General features: G+C 44.8%; 1 protein-coding gene across 1 annotated transcript in view; it reads left to right on the forward strand.

Moving 5' to 3' along the window:
* The window catches only part of ANO5 (anoctamin 5), a gene marked incomplete at its 5' end in the record, with an annotated part of 18,411 nt that extends 6,038 nt beyond the window's left edge, over positions 1–12,373 (forward strand). Inside the window, 9 exons of the mRNA XM_010139810.1 lie at positions 2,303–2,377; positions 3,035–3,257; positions 5,559–5,728; positions 6,886–6,983; positions 7,250–7,380; positions 8,646–8,851; positions 9,916–10,097; positions 11,190–11,295; positions 12,040–12,373. Of these exons, the coding sequence (XP_010138112.1) occupies positions 2,303–2,377; positions 3,035–3,257; positions 5,559–5,728; positions 6,886–6,983; positions 7,250–7,380; positions 8,646–8,851; positions 9,916–10,097; positions 11,190–11,295; positions 12,040–12,261 (1,413 nt within the window). The remainder of the gene's footprint in view (positions 1–2,302; positions 2,378–3,034; positions 3,258–5,558; positions 5,729–6,885; positions 6,984–7,249; positions 7,381–8,645; positions 8,852–9,915; positions 10,098–11,189; positions 11,296–12,039) is intronic.
* Between the last annotated feature and the right edge of the window lie 10,938 nt (positions 12,374–23,311).

Consider the following 23,311-nt stretch of genomic DNA (forward strand, 5'->3'; position numbering starts at 1 on the left):
GAAAGAGTGGGGGAAACCACACGGTTCACTGCCCTGACCCATGTGCAGGACCTTGCACTCAAGCTTGTAGAACTTCAGGGGTTCGCAATACCCAGTTACATCAAACCGTACGGGTTAGCCACGCCGTTAATTCGGCTGGCAGATAAGATGGGTACAGGTCACTTTATCTCTTGCATCCCAAAGCTGGCTTTGTTTTGCTTAGAAAATTGTTTCCTCATTATTCCTGGCACCGATTCAAAGTTCTAGGTACACTGAAACAGAAATTGCCTATCTCGAGGCTTTAATTAACACCTCTTTTGGTCAGGATGCTAAACTATTGAGCTAGATCATAGCCAAAATCTGGTTTTGCTCATTACAGTAGAGACATCATTTACATAAATAAAGCAGCATTCGAACTTGGGCTCTGTCATTGCACATTATTGCCAACACCTTGTTCCAAAGTAGAAAACTTGCGGAATAGCCTAGAATGTGCAAAACATTGGTTCTTGGTGTAGAATATACATTGTATTTATTAATACATAAATAGGCATAAAATGTGAAGAGCCTGTGTAAAGCCACCCGGTACCTGTGATTGTATCTTATCTTCAGCTGTTTTTTAATAGTCCTGTTCAGAGAGCCTTAAACTGTTATCACCATCGAACGACTTGTTGTGACTCAAGACTACGGTAGTGATTGGGGTTGTAAGTACACTTGGGCAGATACAGGCAGCGTATTTCATGAGACACCAGTGCCTTACACTGCAAACAAAATCACGTTGGGATGATCGAGAAGAAACACTTTAAAAAAAAAAACAACTGCTGCTGCTGGGTTGTGTCAGGGAGAAACGCGCAGCTCAGCTGCGGCTGTTGTGTCCAGCGTAATTACACTGCATTACACCACTGTGTTCACACAATCACAGAATCCTCTGGTTGGAAGAGACCTTTAAGATCATCGAATCCGACTGTTCCCCCTGCACTGCCAGGGGCCCTAAACCTTGTCCCTCAGCACCACATCCACACGGCTGTTAAACCCCTCCAGGGATGGGGACTCCACAACCCTCTCTGTAAAGAAGCTTTTCCTGATATCTAACCTGCATCTCCCTTGGCTGAACTTGAGACCTTTTCCTCTCATCCTGTCACTTATTAGATGGGAGATGAGACCAAACCCCACCTCTCTACAACCTCCTCTCAGGCAGTTGTAGAGAGTGATGAGGTTCCTCCCTGAATCTCCTCATAGGACTTGCTCTCCAGACCCTTCACCAGCTTTGTTGCCCTTCTCTGGACACACTCCAGCCCCTCAACGTCCTTCTGGGAGTGAGGGGCCCAAAACTGGACACAGCACTCAAGGTGTGGCCTCACCAGTGCCCAGTACAGGGGGACAATCACTGCCTTGCTCCTGCTGGCAATGTTCAGCACGTGCTGGGCTTTTGTGCAACAGAAAGTAAACTCCCTTCAATGTGTTATGGGTTTGGTACCTTCTGTTGTCAAAACAAGCATTTCCCGGTTCAACACACTGATTAATAACACACCTAGTACTGCGCTCGCCTGTAGTAATTGGTGCCTCTTTGTCCAGGAGGAGCTTAAGTCTACTACAGCGCCTTGTCCTGAAGATTCATCAAATTCAGATTATTTTTTACTCACTCTTCTTCCACTGCCATTAGTTCTTAAATGAGCCTTTCTTAATACGTGTAATCTGTTATTTTAGGAGTTAGAATTGGTTGCGAGAAAAAGACCTTTACACGAACACGGCAAACTGTGGTTATGCTATATGGGGATTCTCTCGTGGGTAAGAGCTGGTGCTGCAGCAGAGACTGGCAACTAATGACTGGAGCCATTTCTTCAATGAAAAAAGGATAAATTGAAGGAGTGGAGGAAAACACTCTCTGGCTGTGTGGAAAAACATGGTACATCCCATGAATGACCATTTTAAAAAACCTCAACGTGAATTTTTTAAAATTCAGTCCAGTTTTGGACTTGGAGCCACAGCTGAGCTGGCGTTGCAGTAATAGCTCTGGCCTGCTCTTCTGGTGAAGGAGCTGGTTGTCTTCCTTCAGCTGCTGATGGAGTTTTGTGAAGATTTAACCATTTTTTCCAAGTACTGTCAGTGGTACCTGTCCAAGTACAGTCTTATGGCCGCTTCTGTCCTGAGTCCCACCCCCGGCACATTCAGAATCGTGTCCTGTCTGCCCTTTTAGAGGGGGAGGTTCCTAATGGTTTTCCTCAGATGTGGGCACTTTCACACAGCCGACGAGAGCCCTGTGTGCTGCTTGATGGTAGAAGATGATGGATCTGTGAACTGTGCTCTGCTTGCTTGACTGTTTCAGGAGATGGAGCCTTACTTGCCTATAACTAGCCAGGCTGTGCGGTTCTGCATCTCAGGAACTACCGTGTTGTTCTGGGTGAGCATCTTTTCGAAACCTTGCTGTAACATAGAGTTGCTGATCATCACTAACGGTGACATTAACACAAACTGATATTAATAATGATATTAACATATGCTTTTGTTATTGTCCTGCAGATTTCCTGCCGTCGTGCAAAATGCACAGATTGGGGAAAAAAAAATTACCTGGAAATCTGTCATTGATTAGTGATTTGGCTGGACATTTTAGCATAGGGATGATGTTTTGTCTGAAGTATGTGCTGTTAACAGACTACACTGAATAAATAAAATAAAACCCGGTACTATTCACTACAATGAAATATGTACATATTCCTCTGTAGCAATGCCTGCAGAGTGAATTTCAGGGTGGACAATATAATCTAACTTGTCCTTTCCATCTCCATTTCTACGAGCCTGTTGTTCTGCAGTATTTTTGTTTATATTGGTAGTAGATTGTCTGCTTTGCTCGTGTTAACAGAATCATTTTGTTGGGTTTAATGTATGTAATATAACAAATTATTTTGCCTGTGTACTTTGCATTTCAGTGCTGATGAATCATACCCATAAATATCATTTAAAAACTGTAAAGCATGATAATTTAGAAGTTATTTCCAAAGTTGTGTGCTTGTAGCTGTTCTGAGCTGTCGGGTGTTTCAAATCCCTGTCCTTTCCATAGGTGTCCCTGATCATAGCTAGCATGATAGCTGTGATCGTGTATCGCCTTGCGGTGTACGCTGCCTTTGCCAGCCTGATGGAGAATGCTCAAAACTTGAAGTCCATCGGAGGATTGCTGACCCCTCAGCTGGCCACCTCAGTCACAGCCTCGTGCCTCAATTTTGTCATCATCATGATACTGAATTTCTTGTATGAGAGAATAGCCATCTGGATTACCGATATGGGTAAGCAGTGCCTTCAAGACACAACTTTCAAGGAATGCCTAAAGGTGGGGTCCATCTCGAGGTGCTCTGTTGCCTTGTTCTCAGCTCGGGCACAATGGGAGCACGGGGGCATTAGCCTGTGGCTTGCAGCGACGGCTCAGATGACTCCATGGCCATACTGAACATTCTCCCTGCATCTGAATCGCTGTCATAAGCTGCTTGCTCTTAGTATAACGTTAGCTTATATGAAAACTAGTCTACAGAGACAATCAAGGTTCTGAATATAGCTAAAAATCATCATGTGTTATATTAGTCACCAAAGCAAGATCAAACTGTCTCGATTTAGCAACATTGCCATTAGAAATCCTGAAGATACGAGTTTCAGAAATAGATCACAGATTTCACAGCCATCTTTACAAGAAAGAAGACTAAATAATCATGTCTCTTAAAGTGGGGGAGAAGGTAGGAGGCTGGGGGTGGGATAGGACAGTCTATTTTTCCGGGTTTTCTCTCAGCACTGTTTTCCATAGCTACGGATTTACAGACTTGGAGTTAATACGGATTGAAGGTAGAGGCTGAGCAGGTGGAGAGGCTGGGCCCGGCGGGTGTGCTGGCTGTAGCTGTTGGTGGCATTGCCTGCAGCAGGCTCACTGCAGAGCTGGAGGAGCTGGCAGGCAGGCCCAGGAAGATCTGTTGCGTGTGTAGCAGATTTTATGCTTGAATGTTGCTTGCTGGAAATACCCTTCCCTAGAGCCCTTCCTGTGACTTTTTTTTTTTGTCTGTTTGTTTGCCCTTTATGATTTAGATGTACAAGTCCCTGCTGGTGCTTTATAGAAAGAAATAATTGCAGAATACCCAGCTCAGTGTGGGAGAGCTGAAAGTATTGGGTATTCCTAGATTGTACAGCTGGGTGATTTTTTTTATGAGGTCTTACAGGTGGAATCGAGAACTGAAAGGTGTTTGTTGCAAAAACTTAATGGGATGTTGCATTGGGGTTATTCTGATTTATTGTGGACCATTTGTTGTCTCGGAGATCTGTATTGTTAATCTCGCTTGGCCAAATTAGACCAAAGAAAGAACAAGTAATAAGTAGAACTGCCCCCAGCAAGAAGGAAAACGAACAGAAAATCATCATTTTTAAATCTTGCTTGAAGGGCACGAATTATAAGCATGAAGGCTGAGCAATGTTATTTTGCTGCTTGCAAGTGTGGAGGATTAATTTTTTAAGTGTCAGCGCTACCTGTGGTTATTGGTTACAGACAGAAAATAAACCTGTTTACTGCGGGGGGTGCTGCCCTCCTCCGGCAGCCGTGTCAGCCGCGCTCAGCCCAGGCTCAGGCACGGCTGGGTCCAGGGTAGGAGGTGTGGGCTCTGGCTGCCAGGAGTCTCTGTTCCAACTCTCCCCTGAGTTCCTTAAAAAGGCGAGGCCGGATGTTGCTTTCAGCTCTGGTGCTCTGGGCACTCAATGTCTGACATAAGCACTGGACCACTCGCTGCCGTGGTCTCCTGCAGCCTGGGCAGAGAACTCACCCAGCACTGCCTGTTCGGTACTGCACTCTGCTGTCGGGCTCCCAGGAAATACCAGCTGTCATGCCAAGCTTGGAAATGTCACTTTACTCAGATGTATGAAATAGTTTTGCCATAGAGCTGGTGAGTTCAACACATCTGCCAGGTCCTGACCAGTTCAGAGGGACCATTCTTAGAAGGGACCATTGTGGTGACCTTTCCACCCCTCTCTCCTGACTCGAACTGGTTATATGTTATCATTTAAGAGGACATTTTACCAATAGTGTACTTAGGGCTTCCTGCTACCTTTAAGAACGTAAACATGATGGAGAGTGAGATTACAAAGGCAACAAAATGTTAAGCAAAGGCTTGGTGATGCTCAGCCCCACTACACACAGACAGCAGATTGAAAGGAACAATACTGGAACACATATCTCTTTCACAAAGGAAAAAAAAATTCTTTATCATGTGCATTACCAACAGTGAAATTTTCATAGTCTAGAAGAGCCTGATTTGAGATTCATCTTGGATCTCTAAACATATTGTATGGTTTGGGGATGGACAAGTGCTAGCGTACAGTTCAAAGAGGAAATAGAAGAACGAATTTCACTTGCCTATCTACTTGGAGCATTGCGTTGGAAATGAAGGGCAGAGTGCCTGAGAGCAGGAATTCCATCTGCTGAACTGCCTGTAGGTGGCTTTCTCTCTTTTTTTTCCCCCTTTGAGATATAAAGGTGCTGTGGGTGATGAGTATTTATGGACTATCTTTTTAAAAGAAATAAAAGAAAATGCAATTGCTGTTTTCTGGTTTCACAGAGATTCCCAGAACTCATATGGAGTACGAGAACAGGCTCACGATGAAAATGTTCCTGTTCCAGTTTGTCAACTACTATTCGTCCTGCTTCTACGTGGCCTTCTTCAAAGGGAAGTTTGTGGGTTACCCAGGTGCCTACACATATATGTTCAATCGCTGGCGAAATGAAGAGGTAGGACTTGCTCAGTGAAGGTGGATTGAATAATAAAGACCTAGTTTAAACTTTTTATCTCCTCCAACCTGCATAGTCATAAATTGCCAGCTGCAGCTTTGGTCTGGAGAGCGCTGGACCTCAGCTCGCCTGAGGCCCATGGAGGGGCTTCCAGGGAGTCCCTCTGCTGTGGCCAGGCAGGGAGGCACCAGTAGTGAAAGTCTGTGGCTCTCAGGCACAAGGGTAAAAACTGGAAAAGCTTTTCTTGGCCCCAGTTCTCCTGAAATACCAGTGGATCTCGCCATAGGTCTTAAAAGTGATCTTTTGGGTTGAAGAAAGCTGCTGTAAATGGAAATTCTCTACATAAGCTTTTTGAGGCGCTACATTTCAGAGAAACCATTTGGTATGAGGCATATCTGTAAGAGGCACATCTGTCATCATCATCATCATCATCATGGCTTGGCTTCGCGGACAAAGATTTCGGAAGGGCTTTACCCACGCTTACTGCAAGCGCGCTGATGGCACATCTCTAAGCTTGCGCTATTTCCCCCTCATTTCATTGCTAATTGTGCTGTTTGCGTAGAGATGCAATGTGATAGTCAATGTGAAGCGTTGCCCGGGAATCAACAGTGGAGGAGGAACTTCTGCAAAACACACTGAAGCGATGCAGCGCACTTACTGCTCGAGCATCTCCTAATGCTGGTCTGGCTGCTAAATTTTTAAGAAAGCCTCAGTAAAGAGCTGAAACTTAGTGTTGTCAGCAAACAGCAGAGCCCAGATTCCAGCAGGTATTTCATACCAGTACAGGGATATGAATAGAAGAGCGGGTGCTTGGCAGGTCAGGGTTGGTGCTGAGAGCAAACTGAGTGCCGCAGATCCCCCTTGCTGGGGCTGGGGGGCAGCTGCTGTGTGCGGATCCGGCTGCCCCATCCTTGGGTACCTGCACAGTGGCCAGCCTGAAGCATCTCTGGGTTACCGTGTCTTCAGGTGGTCCTTAGGTTTTGGTGTGTGCTTTGTCAAGCACATTGAGCCTTCCTGGGAAGGTGTCTTAGCTGGCAGTCCAGGTGATAATTAAGTGTTGTCCTCACGAGTTTTCAGACCTCCTTTCTTTCATTTGCACAGTGTATGTGGGTAATGTCCGTTAGTGACGCCCATTAACCCCCAGGTTGTCTCTGCAGTGCGATCCCGCGGGCTGTTTGATAGAACTGACGACGCAGCTCACCATAGTCATGGCTGGCAAACAGATCTGGGGAAACATCCAAGAGGCCATTGTACCGTAAGTTATCCCTCACACTGAGATGCCCCTGTCACAGACAGAGGAAGGTCTTGGAAGGAGTGCTAATGAGAATTGCCGTATGAAGCAGCTAAGAACAATTCTGTAAATGAAGCACGAATTCTGACAAGTAGCCTCATGTTACAGAGGCTTTGGGTCTCTGTGTGTGGAAGCCGTGCTTGTGAAAGCATGTGGCAGCAAGGAGCTTGCTCGGATAAAGGGATACTTGATCTGCTTCTGTCATTGTTAACTTTTTTCTGCATATCCAGCTGGATTTGTAACTGGTGGGGACGCCGGAAAGCCAGAAATAATCCAGAAAATTTATATAGCCGCTGGGAGCAAGACCATGATCTGCAGACATTTGGAGCCTTAGGCCTGTTCTATGAATATCTAGAAATGGGTAAGTTTAAAAATACATATTTGGAATTGAGGACAAGACACCTTGTACTGACAATCCCCCCCAAAATAGCTTCTCAATCAATCGTTATGGGTTGATGCCACCACTTTCATCTGGTAAACGATAGATGATTAACTGCTGGAAATCATTAAATAGGTCAGTCCAGTTAGAAAAAAAAATAAAAGCTGCCTTTGCATCTTAGACTGCGGGGAATTTCACAGAACGCTGCAGGCTGATTGTTTCCCTCGTTTGAATGGGAAACATTCAGCTGCCTCGGTGGCGGGGTGGTGCCAGCTCCCCGCTGAGGATGGCTGCTGGGGCTGGTGAACTGCATCAGGGCGAATCCGTGCTGGTAGGTTTGCACCCGATACGGTGCAGCAGGCCAGCAGAGGGAGCGCGGGTGACAGCACGGCGTTTTTCAGAGGTGACGCGAACAGGTCAGCGTGTGAAATGACTTCACAAAACCTAAGAAACTAAAACTAGAAGTTGAAGCCAAATTAAATCCAAGACACTAAAAAAAATTAGCATTTGTGTATTAGAAGGACAAAACTTGTTGGGAGATGGTTGTTTGTATTGTTTTCTTCATACAGAAATAACTACTGCCTGGAGCTTTGCAGCTCTATTACTTGTCACTTCATGCGCCTCGTGACACTTCATGCAGCGCTGTGGTCTTGTGACAGTCGTACGCTGAGAGCCATCGGTGGTGTCAGCCGTGCCTGTTAATGGCTGTCCGTGCTCTTCCTGAACCAGAACTGAACCAGGACGCGCCAGCAGTGTCCTGGGGCTGCTAAGCGAGTAGGGATTTTGTTTCTTGTCAAAGACGGAGAACTGATCGCTGAAATCGTGGCAGAGCTGGTGACTGCTGTATGGGAATTTATTTTTATCTGCTGTCTAAACCAGACAAGATGTTCTGTTTCCTGTCTTTAAAATGGAGTGGCAGTATTGGCTCTGCGCTGCGGACTGTCACATCCTGTACCAAGAGAGCTGCAGCACCATGAAGGAATTAGCATCCAGCACTGCTGGCAGCACCTCTTGATGGGACCTGAATGCCCCGTTCCCTTGGGGCAGCTGAATGGCAGCCCTGAGAGACTAGAGAAGCCTCGGGGCTGGGGCAGGTTGTCCCTTATGTCAGGCCAGGGCTGGAGATGCCTTGAGCAGCCTGGCTGGAGTCTGCTGTTTGTCTGCGAGTGGCCGCTGGTGTGTTCCACTGTCACCCTAAGGGTTCTGGCGCTGGGCGGATTTTGGCACTTCTCTTTTCTCCCCTGCAGTCATTCAGTTTGGATTTATCACTCTCTTCGTGGCGTCCTTTCCCCTGGCTCCCCTTCTTGCTCTGATGAATAATATCCTGGAGATTCGAGTGGACTCCTGGAAATTAACCACTCAGTACAGGAGACCCGTGGCTGCGAAAGCGCATAGCATAGGGGTTTGGCAGGAGATCCTGAACGGAATGGCCATCCTGTCAGTCGTCACCAACGTAAGTACATCAGCTATGCTCCAGCAACTTCCGTATACTCCGAATGTGCAGATTTAAAAATCAGCTGCTGCTTTTTTCCCTTCATCAACAGTATTCACTTGATCGTGTCAACCTGCGGAGATACGGTCAAACCATCAGGGTGGTTCAGTTTGTCCGTGTGTTGATGACGTGCAGCTCCCAGTCCTCATTTCGCTGGACCGTAACTTCCATTCGCTTGGCCGTGTTTTCCAGTGTTTTGGAATGGTGTGAGCCAGCCTGAGGCTTAGTCTGAGGAAGTGCATGGATTGCCCAGAGGGGACTGTGGGGACAAGAGAGGTGGATTAATTCTGCCGGCCGGGTGACACTGCTGTCTTGTCGCCATGAGGCCTGTTCTGTGGGAGTTCTGCTCGTTCAACCACTCCTAGGTGCCCCTGTGGGGGCAGTGGCTCAGAGTACTTCTTATAAACTGGAAAGTAAACACTCTGCTAGTATTTCATCGTAACTATAATGCAGAGGAGACTGCTGAGCAAAAGAGTTGTCTCTTTTTAGTGTAGAGTATTAAACACTGTCAGATCTGCAAGTGTCTTGGGCAACAAACCACGTGCAGATATTGCCTCGTTAGCGGGGTACCTGAGCATCTCAGGGGTCTCAAGATTCCAGGCAAAATGTGCCAGCAGTCATTGTCCCCTTCTTAAATGCTGCTGGAGAAAACGGCTCCCCTTCTTTCCTGAAACGATCGCGCATTGGATTCCAGTTCACCCTTGCTCACAAGTATTCAAACCCCCATCTCCTCTGTCACTAGCGAGTGCTGTTGTCACAGTAGAAGACACTTTGGTGTGAGGGGCTGTTTGGGATTGGTGCCTTTTGTAAGGCCTGTTCCCATAGATTGTTCACTGAGTGCTGGTCCTTGCAGCAGAGGCTGCACTCGGCATCGTCACCAAGGTAAAGTGTCCCGCTTATGCTGCTCACCCTTGTAGAAGAGATCCGGTGTTACGCCACAGAGTCACGGAACCACAGAGTCATGAATCTGCTCGCAACGTTTGGTGTGCCACTTCCCTAATTGCTTTTTCCAATTACTTCTTCAGGCTTTTATCGTTGCCTTCACATCAGATATGATTCCTCGTTTAGTTTACTACTACGCTTACTCTGAAAATGGAGACTCACCTATGTCTGGGTACATCAACAACAGTTTGTCAGTGTTTCAAGTCTCAGATTTTCCTAACAACAACAAACCTAAAGTGCAGCCAGAAGATATTGTCATATGCAGGTTGGTACAATAATAAATATTTTATCACTTTATTTAAAATACAGCAGAAAAAGGCAATGCAGATCTGTGTAGTCCACTAGAAATTAAATTACGTCATTCTCCGAGTTCTGAAATGTGAGAGGTAATATTTAAGCTCTTAACAAGGCAGTGCTTGAGATGGTAAGAGATTATGCCAGTAACAAAAAAATTAAAAAATCACCTTTTTGTTTTTTTAGAGAGTCTCACTGCTAACGTTTTTGTTGGTGGTGGTTTTGGTTTTTTACTTAATTAAACTACTGATTTTTGAGTGATGGGGGAGTTTTATGTCCCTGAGGTTGCAAACTTCAGCCTATATTTTCAAAGGCTTTTGGGCTGCGATACTGAAGTGGACAAGGAAGTGTTGTTGAGGGAATGTTCCGATTCCAAAGCTGAAAATGAGATACGGTGTTTAAAGTCGGTCACTACTGTGCTAGGTACCACCAAGGTTGTGGGCCATTCTGTTTTCGTTAAAAACATAGTTCTTTCTCACTGGGAGAAGCATTGGAGGTTCTAGAAGACTTGAGAAAGAACTTTGGAGAAGTCCATGGTAAAACAGAAGTGTTGATTTGATGGGGGGGAAAAAAAAGCAGCAAACAACCCCGTCACACTTTTAAGAGGAAGCTACATGTGTCTGAGGTTTTAGCTATAAAGCCCCAGGAGTCTTTTGTTCCACTTGTACCTGAGAGTGTAGAACACACACGCGAGATGTCCTTCCATTAAACCCTGCATCTGTCCAGTCTGCATCCTGCCAAACGTGTGTCACGTTCGTTCAGTATTTGTCCGTTACTGTGTGAAGTATTCCATCACTGAAAAAAAAACATAACCTAACAGCGTGTTCCTTCTCACACACGCTCGTCTCTGCTCTGTGGCTGTCAGAGTGAGGGACTTTAAGCAAACGTAAGATAGAAACAAATGGAGCAGTCACCTTTTTCTGCAGAGGGAAACAGACCATTTAAAACGAGGTGAGGAGGTTCCTTAAGTGACAGCTGTATTTGCCTGTAAGTGTCTCGGAGCTTGTAGCCTGTCTCAGACTGAGTATGACATTTCACCTTCGCGTGTTTTTCTCTCCAACAGGTACAGAGACTATCGATACCCTCCGGATCATGAGAGGAAATATTTACACACTATGCAGTTCTGGCACATTCTTGCTGCAAAACTGGCCTTTATAATTATTATGGAGGTAAGTTCCTATGAAATTTCCTTCTGAAATTGGTACCTTGTAGATTCTCTAGGCAGGTACAGAAAATAACGTTGCTGAGAGTATAGAATAGTTCGTTCCCTAAGTAATACCCAGCACTTACGTCCTGAATGATTCCTGTAACCAGGTCCTTTAACTTCAGGGAGCTAACCTCCGAGTAAGAACAGTGAAAGCAGCCGAGGAGGCTGCTAAATGTGACACAAATAAAGCAGCAGAATAAAAAGGGTCTTTGGCAGGGACGTATATTGGCTAAAAAGAGCTAAAGCAGTGATTTGGATGACTGGCACTTCGGTATTAAGTGCTTGCACTGTCCTGCAAGTTCTGAAGGGACAAGGGACTTGTTCAGGTGCTCGTCTCATCCCTTTTCCTGGTGTATCTTGTCAGTTCTCGGTAGCTGAGCGTTGTCAGCCTGGCCATGTGAGTTTTCTAAGAAACTACGCAGAGGTTTTAGAAGGTGATGCTGGGAATTCAGAACCTGACTCTTCCCTCTTGGGTTTGCTCGTTCAGGAGGGGTTTGGAATTAAAGTTTCTGCATAAAAGGAAGTGTTTTAATTGTCATGCACAGCTCAGATACACGTTAGTTTGTTATGTATTGTCCCAGGACAGCCAAAAGAAATGTATTCTGTTTGTGAACAAAGAGTGATCTACTTGATGTTAGATAAAGCAGTAGATGTTTCATGTGGAAATGAGTTGTTACATTTCTCCTGCCTTTTTTTTTTTCCCCAGCATGTTGTATTCATCGTCAAATTCTTTGTAGCATGGATGATTCCTGACGTCCCCGCAGACGTGAAAGCCAAAATAAAACGTGAAAAATACTTAACACAGAAAATCCTGCATGAGTATGAACTTGAAAAACTGAAGGAGAGACTGTGTCAAGGTGATAAACAAGCCACGGAGAAGGAGTTCATTGCCACAGAAGGGAGGATGGAGTTATCCAGAGCAATGTAGTTGGAAAAACAACTGTTTGGGAGTTCGCTCGTTCAGCCTTGTGATCTGTGATTTGCTCAGTGTGCATCATCTTGGGAGCCGCGGGGCAGTTTCAACCCCTCGCTTTCAGTCCAAAGATTTTAGACTTTTCTTTAAAAGTCTGACTGAGCGATCTAGGTTTAGTATTTCAACTGTATGACTTCAGCACTGTTTTCTCGTTACCCATCGCTTTGGCTAAGTGCAACCTGGATTCCCGGTACAGGGAAGGTTATCCTCAAAGGGCTCACAGGCTGTGATATGGTCATTACCACGAGCCCTTCCCCTGTGGCTAAATGCAAAGTTCAGGTATATCCCAGCTGAACACAAAGGACATCCTAGAGGACTCCTGCTGTGGAAAACACCAAGAGTTCCTTGTTTTGTGACATGATCATTTAAATAAGAGAACACTCCTGATACAAGGGTTAGGGTTTGGGGCTTTTTTTTTTTGTACCCACTATGTCTTATGAAACAATTGTTTGCAGCTTTGAACTTCTATACACTTTTTAGAAGGAATTGATTTTTGAAGATATATTGGCTTAATTCCACTTGGAATTATCTATAGGCACAGAATTCGGTTAACGCCTACTAATGAAGGAAAAAAGCCACTATTATTTATTTTCATAAAGGTATCATCTGCCAAAGAGTTGGCTCTCTAAATGCAGGTACTGTGGAACCATCTAATGACAGTGGTTTTTGAAAAGATGTATACAAGTTGGAGAAGTACAGCTAGATTACTTCTCAATCTCAAAAACTGCCTTTGGCAGATGATGCTTGACATGAGTTTTGGCCAAAGCTGCTCCTTTGTTCGGATTTTCTGTGAATGCCAACGAAGGGCTAAAGCTGTGTCTGCCCTCGGTGCCTCATGTGGGCTGTGACTGCGCAGTGCGGTGGGTTGGGAGCCAGACTGCCGCGCTCATTGATCTGGCCGGATGGAGTCTACATGGACTGGTATTCAAAAGAGTTGAAGCATGCCAAATAATCGATGTTTACGTGGTTATAGTCCTTATCCACAAGAGCCCGGGGTTCTGGGTTTTCTTCGGGGTTTTTTCTTTTTAATCTTCAAGAAGGATTTTTTTTTCTGTTTTGTCATGGGTTTTTTCTACAAAGTTACTGAGTTTATAAATATATAATAACTACTGGTGCAAAGTAGCTGCCAGCTGTTCATGAGCATGTCCTCATTTTATAATTTGAAGCAGTAATTTTTATGATTTTGCTGTATATTTAAAACATATCAACACTTCCATGCTTAGTGCCTTGTTCATTTGCATTTGGCAAAAGATGTGAAAATGATCGCAGCAGGGAAAGGCGTAGTTCCAGAGGGTGCTTGCAGGCATCGTGATGCTGCGACCCTGCACACGCAGCTGTCCGGTGTCAGCCGAACCGCGCCTGCCTCAGCACACCTCTCTTTGAGTGCGGTGCCGGCTGTTCACAGAGAGCAGTTCATGCCGGCACTGTAGCAGCGGACTGTTGAGTTCTCTCGTGCTGAAGTACTAGCTAGAGAATTAACAAATTGTACTCTATTTGCACTTTGAAAGCTATACTTCCTTGTAAGTATACACAAAAAAATTGAGATTTGTATTCCATATCAGCCAAACGACATGCTGTGTACGCGATGCACGCGTTAAGGTGTCCATATTCTGTTTGAGCAGACCTAGCCTACGTCTCGGACCCCTTGGCTAGTAACCTTGCTGCTGTGACAGCTGTAAGTCAGTGTCTTGGGTGGAACCGCTGTTGTTAGCGGAAGTGTTAACGCTGAAGTGCCTACCTCGAACAACCACCGCGTGGTTTGGCTGCCAGGCAAGGAGTGGAAGCAGATGTACATTTCTCTTACTGTAAGTTATTCAGCTTCGTTCTGTAAGTTTGCTTGACAAATCAGGCACGTTGGCAATTCATGTTCGTGATGAACTGACTGTGTTCTTGACTATTCAGATGTATTCCAAGTCATGAATTTATTGGCAGAATGCATGTACACATAAATTAGCTCTGCTGCTTACTTAATGCATAAGCCAAAGAAGAGTATCGCTCTCCATAATTACATATGCGGCACCAGAATTTGCACAGCGCGAGCACTTCGCTGCTGCCCACACAGCTATACTGTTAACTGCTCCGTTGAGACGTGATGGTTTTGTTACTGGTAGCAATGCAAACAACGGCTTCAGACGGTGCGGCAGCAAGATGCAAACTGATATTTCTATGCAAAACGTACGATCTGATTGATGCTGAGAACCGACAGGAAAACTCGGCATTAGCTCACAGAACATTAGTGACTCCAGGTCCTGTGATAGTGTCCTAATGTCCTGTGGAAAAGATGTCAGCAAAAGGGATGTTCTGTTCTGTGAGTGCCCAGTGCTGTTTAAAAGCAAGACGGAGGGGAACAGGGGACTGCCTTCGCCTGGCATACAGCGTCGTATGCAGAACCCTGCGTGCAGACCCAGAGTGTGACTCGATGTTTTGACCCCAACTTCTTGCTTCTTTCAAACTTAGTTTTTGAGATCCCTTCCCATGTCATGCTGTACAAACAGATGTTTTGCATATGTGGTATCATACAATAGAACGTGTATAAATAAATCTGGGATGAGCTTATTTAAAAAGAAATATATATATTAAAAATATATCATTACACTTCAAAGCATTACTTCATATATAGGAACTGTTGAAAAGAGACTGTATTGCCATATTAAGAGCTAATGTCACATAACAAAAGAAGTCTAACACCTCTTTACGTAATAGTTTGCCTTTCTTTGTCGTTGAGCAGTATTTTGACGAGATTATTAGCACGTTTAGGATTATAATGGTTCACATACATATAGATTTCCTGAAGTGTTCTTAAAAAGAGATAAAAATAAGAAAAATGGACTGGTCGGTTTAGGGGGGTGTTTATTCTTACTGCTGGAATGTTTGATTTTCATGTGTTCAATGTAAGCATCTAAAGTGTCCTTTAACCAAAGTGAAGATAGTTCTGTGTTGGAACTGCTGGAATTTAAGCAGCAATTAGCATTAGTTAGAAAAAGAGAACTGGCCTTTCACATACAATACAATCAGGGATTATTTTTTCCAATTAAAATTTAGTGTTTTTACCTTGGAAAGATTTATTGTGGTATGTTCTAAGCAAATGACTGCAAAATAAGAGTGCTACTATAAGACACTATACTGTTTTTTCTAGATTTTGTTATTACACTTTTACTTTTTTATGTGTTGTTATCAGTTTGAGACGACAGAAGGGAGTAAAAAGGATGGACGTCCGTACAGTTCTGTGTTGTACTGCCAGTTTTACCTGTTCTGTCCTGGAATCTGAGTGGCGGTTTTGTCTGCTAAGTATGTTGCTGATACATATGATACACTAAGGTTGGAATAAATTTTTTAAACATTGCATTCAGCTAACTTACAGATGTACATTTAATAAGACCTAAATCTGGCAAATAAAGCAGTGTTTATTTTTAATGTGCTGTCAGCTTGTTTTTGAAAATCCCAAGAATTCTGAGGGGAGCTGAAATATTAAAAGTTTAAACGCACGGAGGGCCTCATGGAGGAAAGCTCTCCCGCAGATTGCTGCACTCCTGCAGGGTAGGTGGCTGCTGCGTACAGGTCTCATGCAATTGTAACGTCACAAGTTCCCCGCCCAGCTTGATGAAGAAAGCCCCCACCTGACTGCCCCCTTCCACGGATAATCACACCGTGTAACCGTCTTTTCTGTCCTCACGTGCGAATTACCACGGAAAACCTGTACTGGGCCCTGTGTATTGTAGGCAATGCCCGTGGCCCGAGTGCGTGATCGCCCGTGAGGGACCCGAGCTTTGCAGATGCCTTCTGGTAGAAGACCACAGCTCGGGGAAAGACTCAGCACTTCGGAGCTGTTTGTACCGTACCTAAAGGAAGATGTTACACGCGTTCGTTCTCGGCCAGGCTGCTTTTCCCTTCAGTCTCCGGGTACAGTTTTTATTCTTGCAATGGCAGCACCTGAGGTGACTTCTCAAGTTCTCAGTCAGTCACACAGGCAGCGCGAGTGGTTCACATACGTGCACTTAAATAGCTTTGAGCTCGTGTACTGGAAAATGTGGCAGAGCTAAAGCTTTTCCAAGGGGCTGGTAAAGTCTTACTGTTCACAGAGACCTCTGCGTATTTTAATCTTCCTTAAAACTCACTTCTGGCACCAGTGTGGGGCTTTGGATGAAATCATCGAGAAGCTGGATTCAAGTTTAAGACTGGCTCTCAACAGACACCATCAGCACATGTTATCACTCCCATTACACTATGTTATCAGAACAACTCTGGCAACAGCGGCACCTGCCAGACTTGGTAGGTCACTTCCTTTGTAACTCTGCAAGAATAAATTGAGAGTGGTGCAATAGCAGTAATCAAATGGAAGAAATGTATGGGATGAATAAAACCATCTTGTCTGTATTAAGAAAAAGGAGACCAAAGCAAACAAGATGTAACCACGTATTATGGTACTAGCGCTGTGCTGCTTACTGAGATGGGATGGGTTTCTTTAATTAGGTATCAAAAGGACAAATAGAGTGTTAGGAAAGATAGAGAAGAAAGTGGTAGCAAAAGGAAAGTGAGAAAGGAGGAAGGAGATGAAGGCACTGTTGCTGTGCAGGATATGGGGGATATTCATGTATTAGGGAAGTGTTACAAAGTTTTCAGGTGCATTCAAGCTTTGCTCTTGCAGATCAAACCTTGCCCTCAGTGAGGCCTGTGGTAACTGGGTAATGGAGTTTAACCGGGGTTACAATTTCATCCAAAGCCAATTGTATTTGATAAGAAAGAGTTGCGTGGAAACTTGTGGGACGTTCACAAATCCTGGAACATAGCTGGCTCTCGCCATGATCAGGAATCACAGCTACCCTTCAAAAGTCTGAATTCTTTCACTATCTTGTGGAATAAATGAGGTGCACCAAAATGTTAGTGGTTGTACTTTGCATCAGGAAAAAATCAGCATCTAATTTGCTCAGTGTGTTCATCTACCCAGATGAAAGGGTCTTTCTAAAAATAAGGCCATGTTTATTCTATGCAAAGAGTGGTAGGGAGCACTGAAAGAGAAGAAATGGTTTGAATGTGCGTCTCAGTCAAACTGGTGTGAAACACATTGTCTTACAGGAGTAGAAAAATATGTGACCCACTCACTGGTGGATCAGTGGAAAAGAATGGCAAGATTTGGAAGAAAGAATATCCCGACATCTGAAGCCTGCACATTTCACATCTGTTTCAGACGTGTGGGCTCTGCAACAAACAAAATCTTGTCTAATGTTCCTCTAAATGTTCAACGTTAAAAGAAAAACAGCATTTCTGAAAATAACCTCTTGAAAATGACACTGGAAATACACTGAGGTCAGCGCAGCTGTAGCAATGGCAGCTCCTGCAATCTGAGAGCCCAGCTCGTAATTGGAATGAGATTTAGAACCACACAGGGCTCAGAGACAGAGGGGATGGGGTCCAGGTTCCTAACAGCTGGTGTGGCAAAGAGATTGTGCCAAGAGAGGGCGAAGGCAACCTCACAAAGGACTCCTTTAGACATGGAAGTCCTTCCTTCCCTGAACAGATGGAAAGAGGTTAAGGGAAAAAAATGATGATCATTACCATGTGAATGATAACAAAATCATTTCCAGAGTATTTGAATTACTTTGTAACCTCATTAAGCCACAGCTACTATTTCTTTGTCTGCCTGCGTGCTCAGGGTGGTCACAACAGCTCTGCGACACAGTCTTGGCATCCTTAAAAAGGAATAGCTAAATGAAATCTTGTTCTGGTTTTAAATAAGCAGTTGTCTCTACCCAACACTTACATCATTCAGATGGAGCTCAGGGAGGTTTTTTATGTAAGTATGAGTACCGAGAAACCTGCTGGGAGATGAGTAGGATGTGAAATTCAGCAGCCATATCAATTTTTGGAAGGCGCATATGCACCTTCCCCTGCAGTAACGAGTGACTATGCTTTCTCAGTCAGAAATGAGTCAGTCTGAAACACTCAGTAAGGGTGGGAATCTTTCTGTCCTCCACCGAGCAGTGCTGTTAGCTAGTCAGAAGCACGTTTGTAGTTAAATCACTGACAGGCCCAGCTGTGTCCTTGGGTGTCCTAAACGTCCAGCGCTATCTGGCATTTCAGTTTGGGTACTGAAGGTACATCATACCTTCTTCCACAGCCAAGGGACATGAAATAAATGAGCCTTTTGATATGTTGTCCCTTCCATACCACAGATGCTTGATGTTGCTGGTATATCTGAACAATTACAGCTTCAGCAATGAAAGACGATGAGGGAGAAGTTCTCAGATGGCCTCTAGCTACATGCATCTCCCACGATGATGGCTCTTACTAACTCATCTCAGCTACTACCCGGTGCAGTGTGATAGAACAGCAATGTTCTTGCTCGCTGGCTCTTACTAAGTTGTCAAAAAGAAATAACAATACTCCAGACAGAAGGTTTTAGCAGGGAAAACTGATGGGAAAGCTGGATTCTCTGCCACGTTACAACCCCGTCACAACAGACAGCTTTGCTAGTGCGTTCTCTTCAATAAAGGTGTCTGTCGACATTAGCCCATTAGCAGAGTGTCAGCAAACAGTAATGCTACAGTTAAGCCTGTTTGGTGGTTGTGGCATCTATATTCTTCTTCAGATAAAATCTTGCCTCCACCTGATGGAATTGTACAATTGTTTTCAGATGTGGCCAAGATTTCAACATTTCTCTGGAAGCTGCAGGTAAAAATAACAGCTGAACTAGGTGGGCCAAGAGATTTCCATGCAGCTCGCCATATAATGGCAACCCGTTCATTTGACGGTGTCTAGACTCACGCTGCCCTAAGCAAGCTGCCAGAGCACTGCAGTCAGGAAGGATTCCCTGCTTTCCCCTTTCACATAGGATTGCCTCTGTGCCATGATGGCTTTTTTGGCTTCCTCAGAAGCAGTACAGGACAGAAAGTGGCAGTTGAACCAAACGCCAAATCCCAGGTCACACTTGCAGTCATCTGCTACTGGTGGTGTGCTTGCACGGGTTTCCGTTCCTCAGCTGGAAGTGAGATCCACGTGCCTCCCAAGCATCCTCCCAGAATGCTGCAGACTGTGAAGGGGCACGTGTCAGGTGATAGAGAACTGTGCTGGGGAGAAGGATATTTGTGTTGATGCCACCTTGCATAAACATTTCAAGAAATACTCCTTGCACCTCAGTCAAGAACTCAAGGCACTCTGTCAGTGACGGTTCCTGCCGCTTCAACTCCAGTGAGGCTGGTGGCTGTAGGCTCTGCCCAGGGAAACAAGAGATGATGCTGTGAGGTGTGTCAGGGGTGTTTCCTTGGGAAAAGACAAACAACCAAGCCCTGAACTTTTTTTCTGTTTTTTTAAAAATGGGACTATCTGATTTATCAACACAAAGGTATTTTTTCCACAAAGATTTCCAAGTAGAAAAGTGTCATGTTTTGAGTGAGGGCGGAAGATCCTCTGTGGTTTATGGTAAGCAATAAGTGGCTCAATGCTTTTTCATTGTATTTTTGTTGCTGTGCACTCACGTGAAAAAAGCAAAGCATTCTGTGGCCACAACCAGCCTGTCACAATGACTCCTGTTTCAATTAGAAGATACCACATATGCCAAGTCACCCACTACCAACAAACAACATTCAACTTCAAACGCAAGTACTCTCTCTGGGATTGGTAAAAAGATGATGATCTAGTTAATGGGATCACTGCTGTGATTAGAGCTGAAGGAGGTGACATGGGCAGAGGAAATCAAAGCAGAAAGAAAACTGCCTTGTGCTTCTCCTGGAAGTTCAAAGCTGGGGTTACCTGCTGAATGTGTGGAGGGAACCGAATTTAGCAAGGAACTATGAAGTCATTAACAATGACTTTATCTTCAAAAGAAGGAGGGTAAATAGATGACGGTGTAAGGGCTCATGAACTGAGAAGACAGAAAAACTGAGGCACAAGACAGGCTTGAAGCCAGCTCATATAGAGCACCTGTATGGAGCCTTGTTAATGTTCCGATGGGCAGAAGCAGCCGTTACATGTAAATGCTAGTCTGTCAGCAGGTCTCCCCTGCCTGCGACAGAGGAGCCGCCTGTTGATACAGAACTCAGACGGAGCATCCCACAGGTGGATTCTGCGGGGAAGACAAAAGCAGGCTTTCCTCTGCTTTTGCACCTGGAAGAACTTAAATGCAAAAGAAACCATTTGGAGCATCCGCTTCATTTTCAGTGCTAGGATAAACTCTGCTTCAGATGTCTACCCAGCACAGCAGACACCATCCTGTGCTCAGAGCAGCCTCCTCTTCTTCTGCACACACACCGCTCACCAGAGATTTAATCACGCATCTGTCATTGCAGGGACCTGACTCATTGCTGGGCGCAAAGTCAGGCACAGGAGCAAGCGCCTTGCCAAGGAGCTCAGGGTATCTGATGAGGAGGGGGCAAACGCCGAGCAAAGGAGCTGCAGTTTCTTTAGAGAGAGCAATTACAACTTCCTATGTGGCTGCCTTGGCGCGTTTCTTCATTCTGCAATAAATGGTGCATATTTGGGGTGTATTTCGCACCCAGAATTCTCAGTCATTCGGAAACTTTGTAATTAAACCTCTGGCCTGCAAAAGGGTTGATATATTTATTGTAAGCAAAGCAAGCGATAGGGGATCATTGTCTTTGTAGAACCTGTTCCCTGTCCCTCTTTAAAGCATGCTGGAACAGCAGGTGGGCCTGGAGGTGTTTCTGATAGGGCCAATCCACAGCAGTAGGGGGACCATAGTGATTAGTCAGTGAAATGTCAAACTCCTAAAAAAATGAAGACAGACCCACTATAAATCTCTTCTCAGAGCTGGCAATAATGATACAGGCAATCACAAGATGTTCATGTTAACTAACGCAGAGAGGAGACGTCTGTCACGTCAAGTGGAAGCATCGTGCTTTATGGCTCTGCATTTAGATGGAAAACAGAGACAGATTTTTGTGAAAATGCAGATACCGTCTTGGACACTGTTCACAGGACTCTTCTTCCAGGGACTTTTTCTTCATCCCAACTGTGGGGCTGAATAAACATCTCTGTTATCTGGATTTTCATCTTCCAGGGGAAATGGTGAACTCAGAGAGCATCATTTTCCCTTGCAGCCTGGTCTCAGCTGAATCTATGTGGCTCCTAAGCCTTCCCTTCCTGCTTGCCATTGGAGCCAGCTGCACTGTATCTTCTGAGATGATTTTTGCAAGTTAACCAGGACAGTTCACCACATTTGCTACTACAGTATCATTCTGTCACATGTCAGAGTGTGGATCATTATTTGGCTCTGATGCATCTGCTGAAAGCCTTGAGGCCATCAGACAGTGGTGGCCCCATATGGGCAATGACCACCCTGACACCCTGACCAGGTGCCGGTCACCTCCGTTGTTGGTGCTCACATGTGTTTACTCAGTCTTCCCCGCTGATGCACAGTGAACAAAGAACTTCCGAGCCGGATTCCTCTTGGAGTAGCTATGAGCAGAAAGACCAATGAAGCTACAGTTTGGCCAAGTATTTGTTGAAGGATCAGAATTAAGTCCAAATGTTTAGCAGCATGACCAACTCTTTAGAATCATTTTAATTTTGAAGGTGATCTTTTCCTAATTACGTTCCTCTAACCTTTTGTGAAACGAAAAGGATTAAATTAAGAAAAAGCTTGGAGCAGGTGATGCTTTGGCTGTCGTGTACCTTTGCCATCCCACTTGTGCTGATAAACATTCATTCAACTGCTGAGAGCCGCTGGATCTGTCAACTTCTTGGTACCCTGCTACAGGGAAATGGGGTAGATGAGGCATGGGGTGCCGAGGCGTAGAGTATTTTGGAATAAAGGAATATATATGTGAAACAGAAACCCCCTTCACCCCCCAGAAAAGGCCAAGATATGGTCTACTTCCAGGCTAATAACCTGCCTGAGATATGGGAAAGCAATTGCAGATCGTGAATTGTTGTGGAATTTGTTCGTGAGAGAGTCCTATGGTATTTAAGGTCATGTTCCTTGAGGCTGAGTTTGAGTAGAGAAACTTGGGCTGTTTTTCACACTATCTGACCTACCCTGTGAGCCACGCAGCCTGAAGAGAGAGCCCTGCTCTCTCCTTCCCTTTCTGGTTGTATTTTCCCGTCTCCTTCAGGCTGTATAACTGGTCACCCATCCTTCCGGTGACGGAGGGTTAATGAGGATCATTTTGAAGTCTACTAGAAGTGCTGGAGATTATAGGGCAGCTTTTGAAAGACAAGCAATCAATTTAGGAAGCCTTTTTGGAGAACACTAGTCAAGGGACGAGACATGAGTGAAGGAAAGGTGTCCATGTGGACCAGGAAAGCGTGCTCTGTGCAAAGGCCTGAGGTGTAATGCTAACCAGATGCGCAAGTACATCTCGGTGATTTATGGTGTGTACTGACGATGGAGCACGCACCATTCAGAAAGTGATTAATATTCTTGTCATAAACGGAAACAAACTGGCAGCCTGCCAGAGAAATGTGTCTGTGAAAGCAGACCAACTCAATTCACCAAGAGTGACTCAGTAGTATAAGACTGATTGAACTCGTGGATTCATTGGAGATTTTTAGTAAAGATAAGCTCCCTCCAGGGAAAGGTGTTTCCATAAGCCATGGGGGCCTTGTTGTAAAGGAGGATTGGGAAGTGATGAAGATGTGACTGACAGAATGGATTTTTAGTCACTATTTGTTTTCCAGCCATGCAGGTTGGGGATATGAGTTATTTCGGAGTTCTGATTATTATATGATTATTGCTAACAGACTTTCTAAAAATCAAGATCCCTGTTGTTCCAAAGGCCACAAAAGCTGACCTGATTCTATATGCTTCTGATGTGTTCAGCCCTCCAGAAAGCAGGGGATGTACAGGAAAAAAAAGGAATATATAGCAACATGGGAGGTGTGAATGAATTGTCAGTCTCAGAGCAATTATTGGACACATGCATCTCTCCAAAACAAAATAAAACAAACCAAAAATAGGCAGAACTAGTACCTTCCTAACTGAGTTACAAGTCAGCCTATCATGATGGGGGGCGGGGTTGGGGGGGAAGTGATCTGCACAGAAAACATATGG

This window comes from Buceros rhinoceros, unplaced genomic scaffold, assembly GCF_000710305.1.
Source record: "Buceros rhinoceros silvestris isolate BGI_N320 unplaced genomic scaffold, ASM71030v1 scaffold17537, whole genome shotgun sequence".
Lineage (NCBI taxonomy): Eukaryota > Metazoa > Chordata > Aves > Bucerotiformes > Bucerotidae > Buceros > Buceros rhinoceros.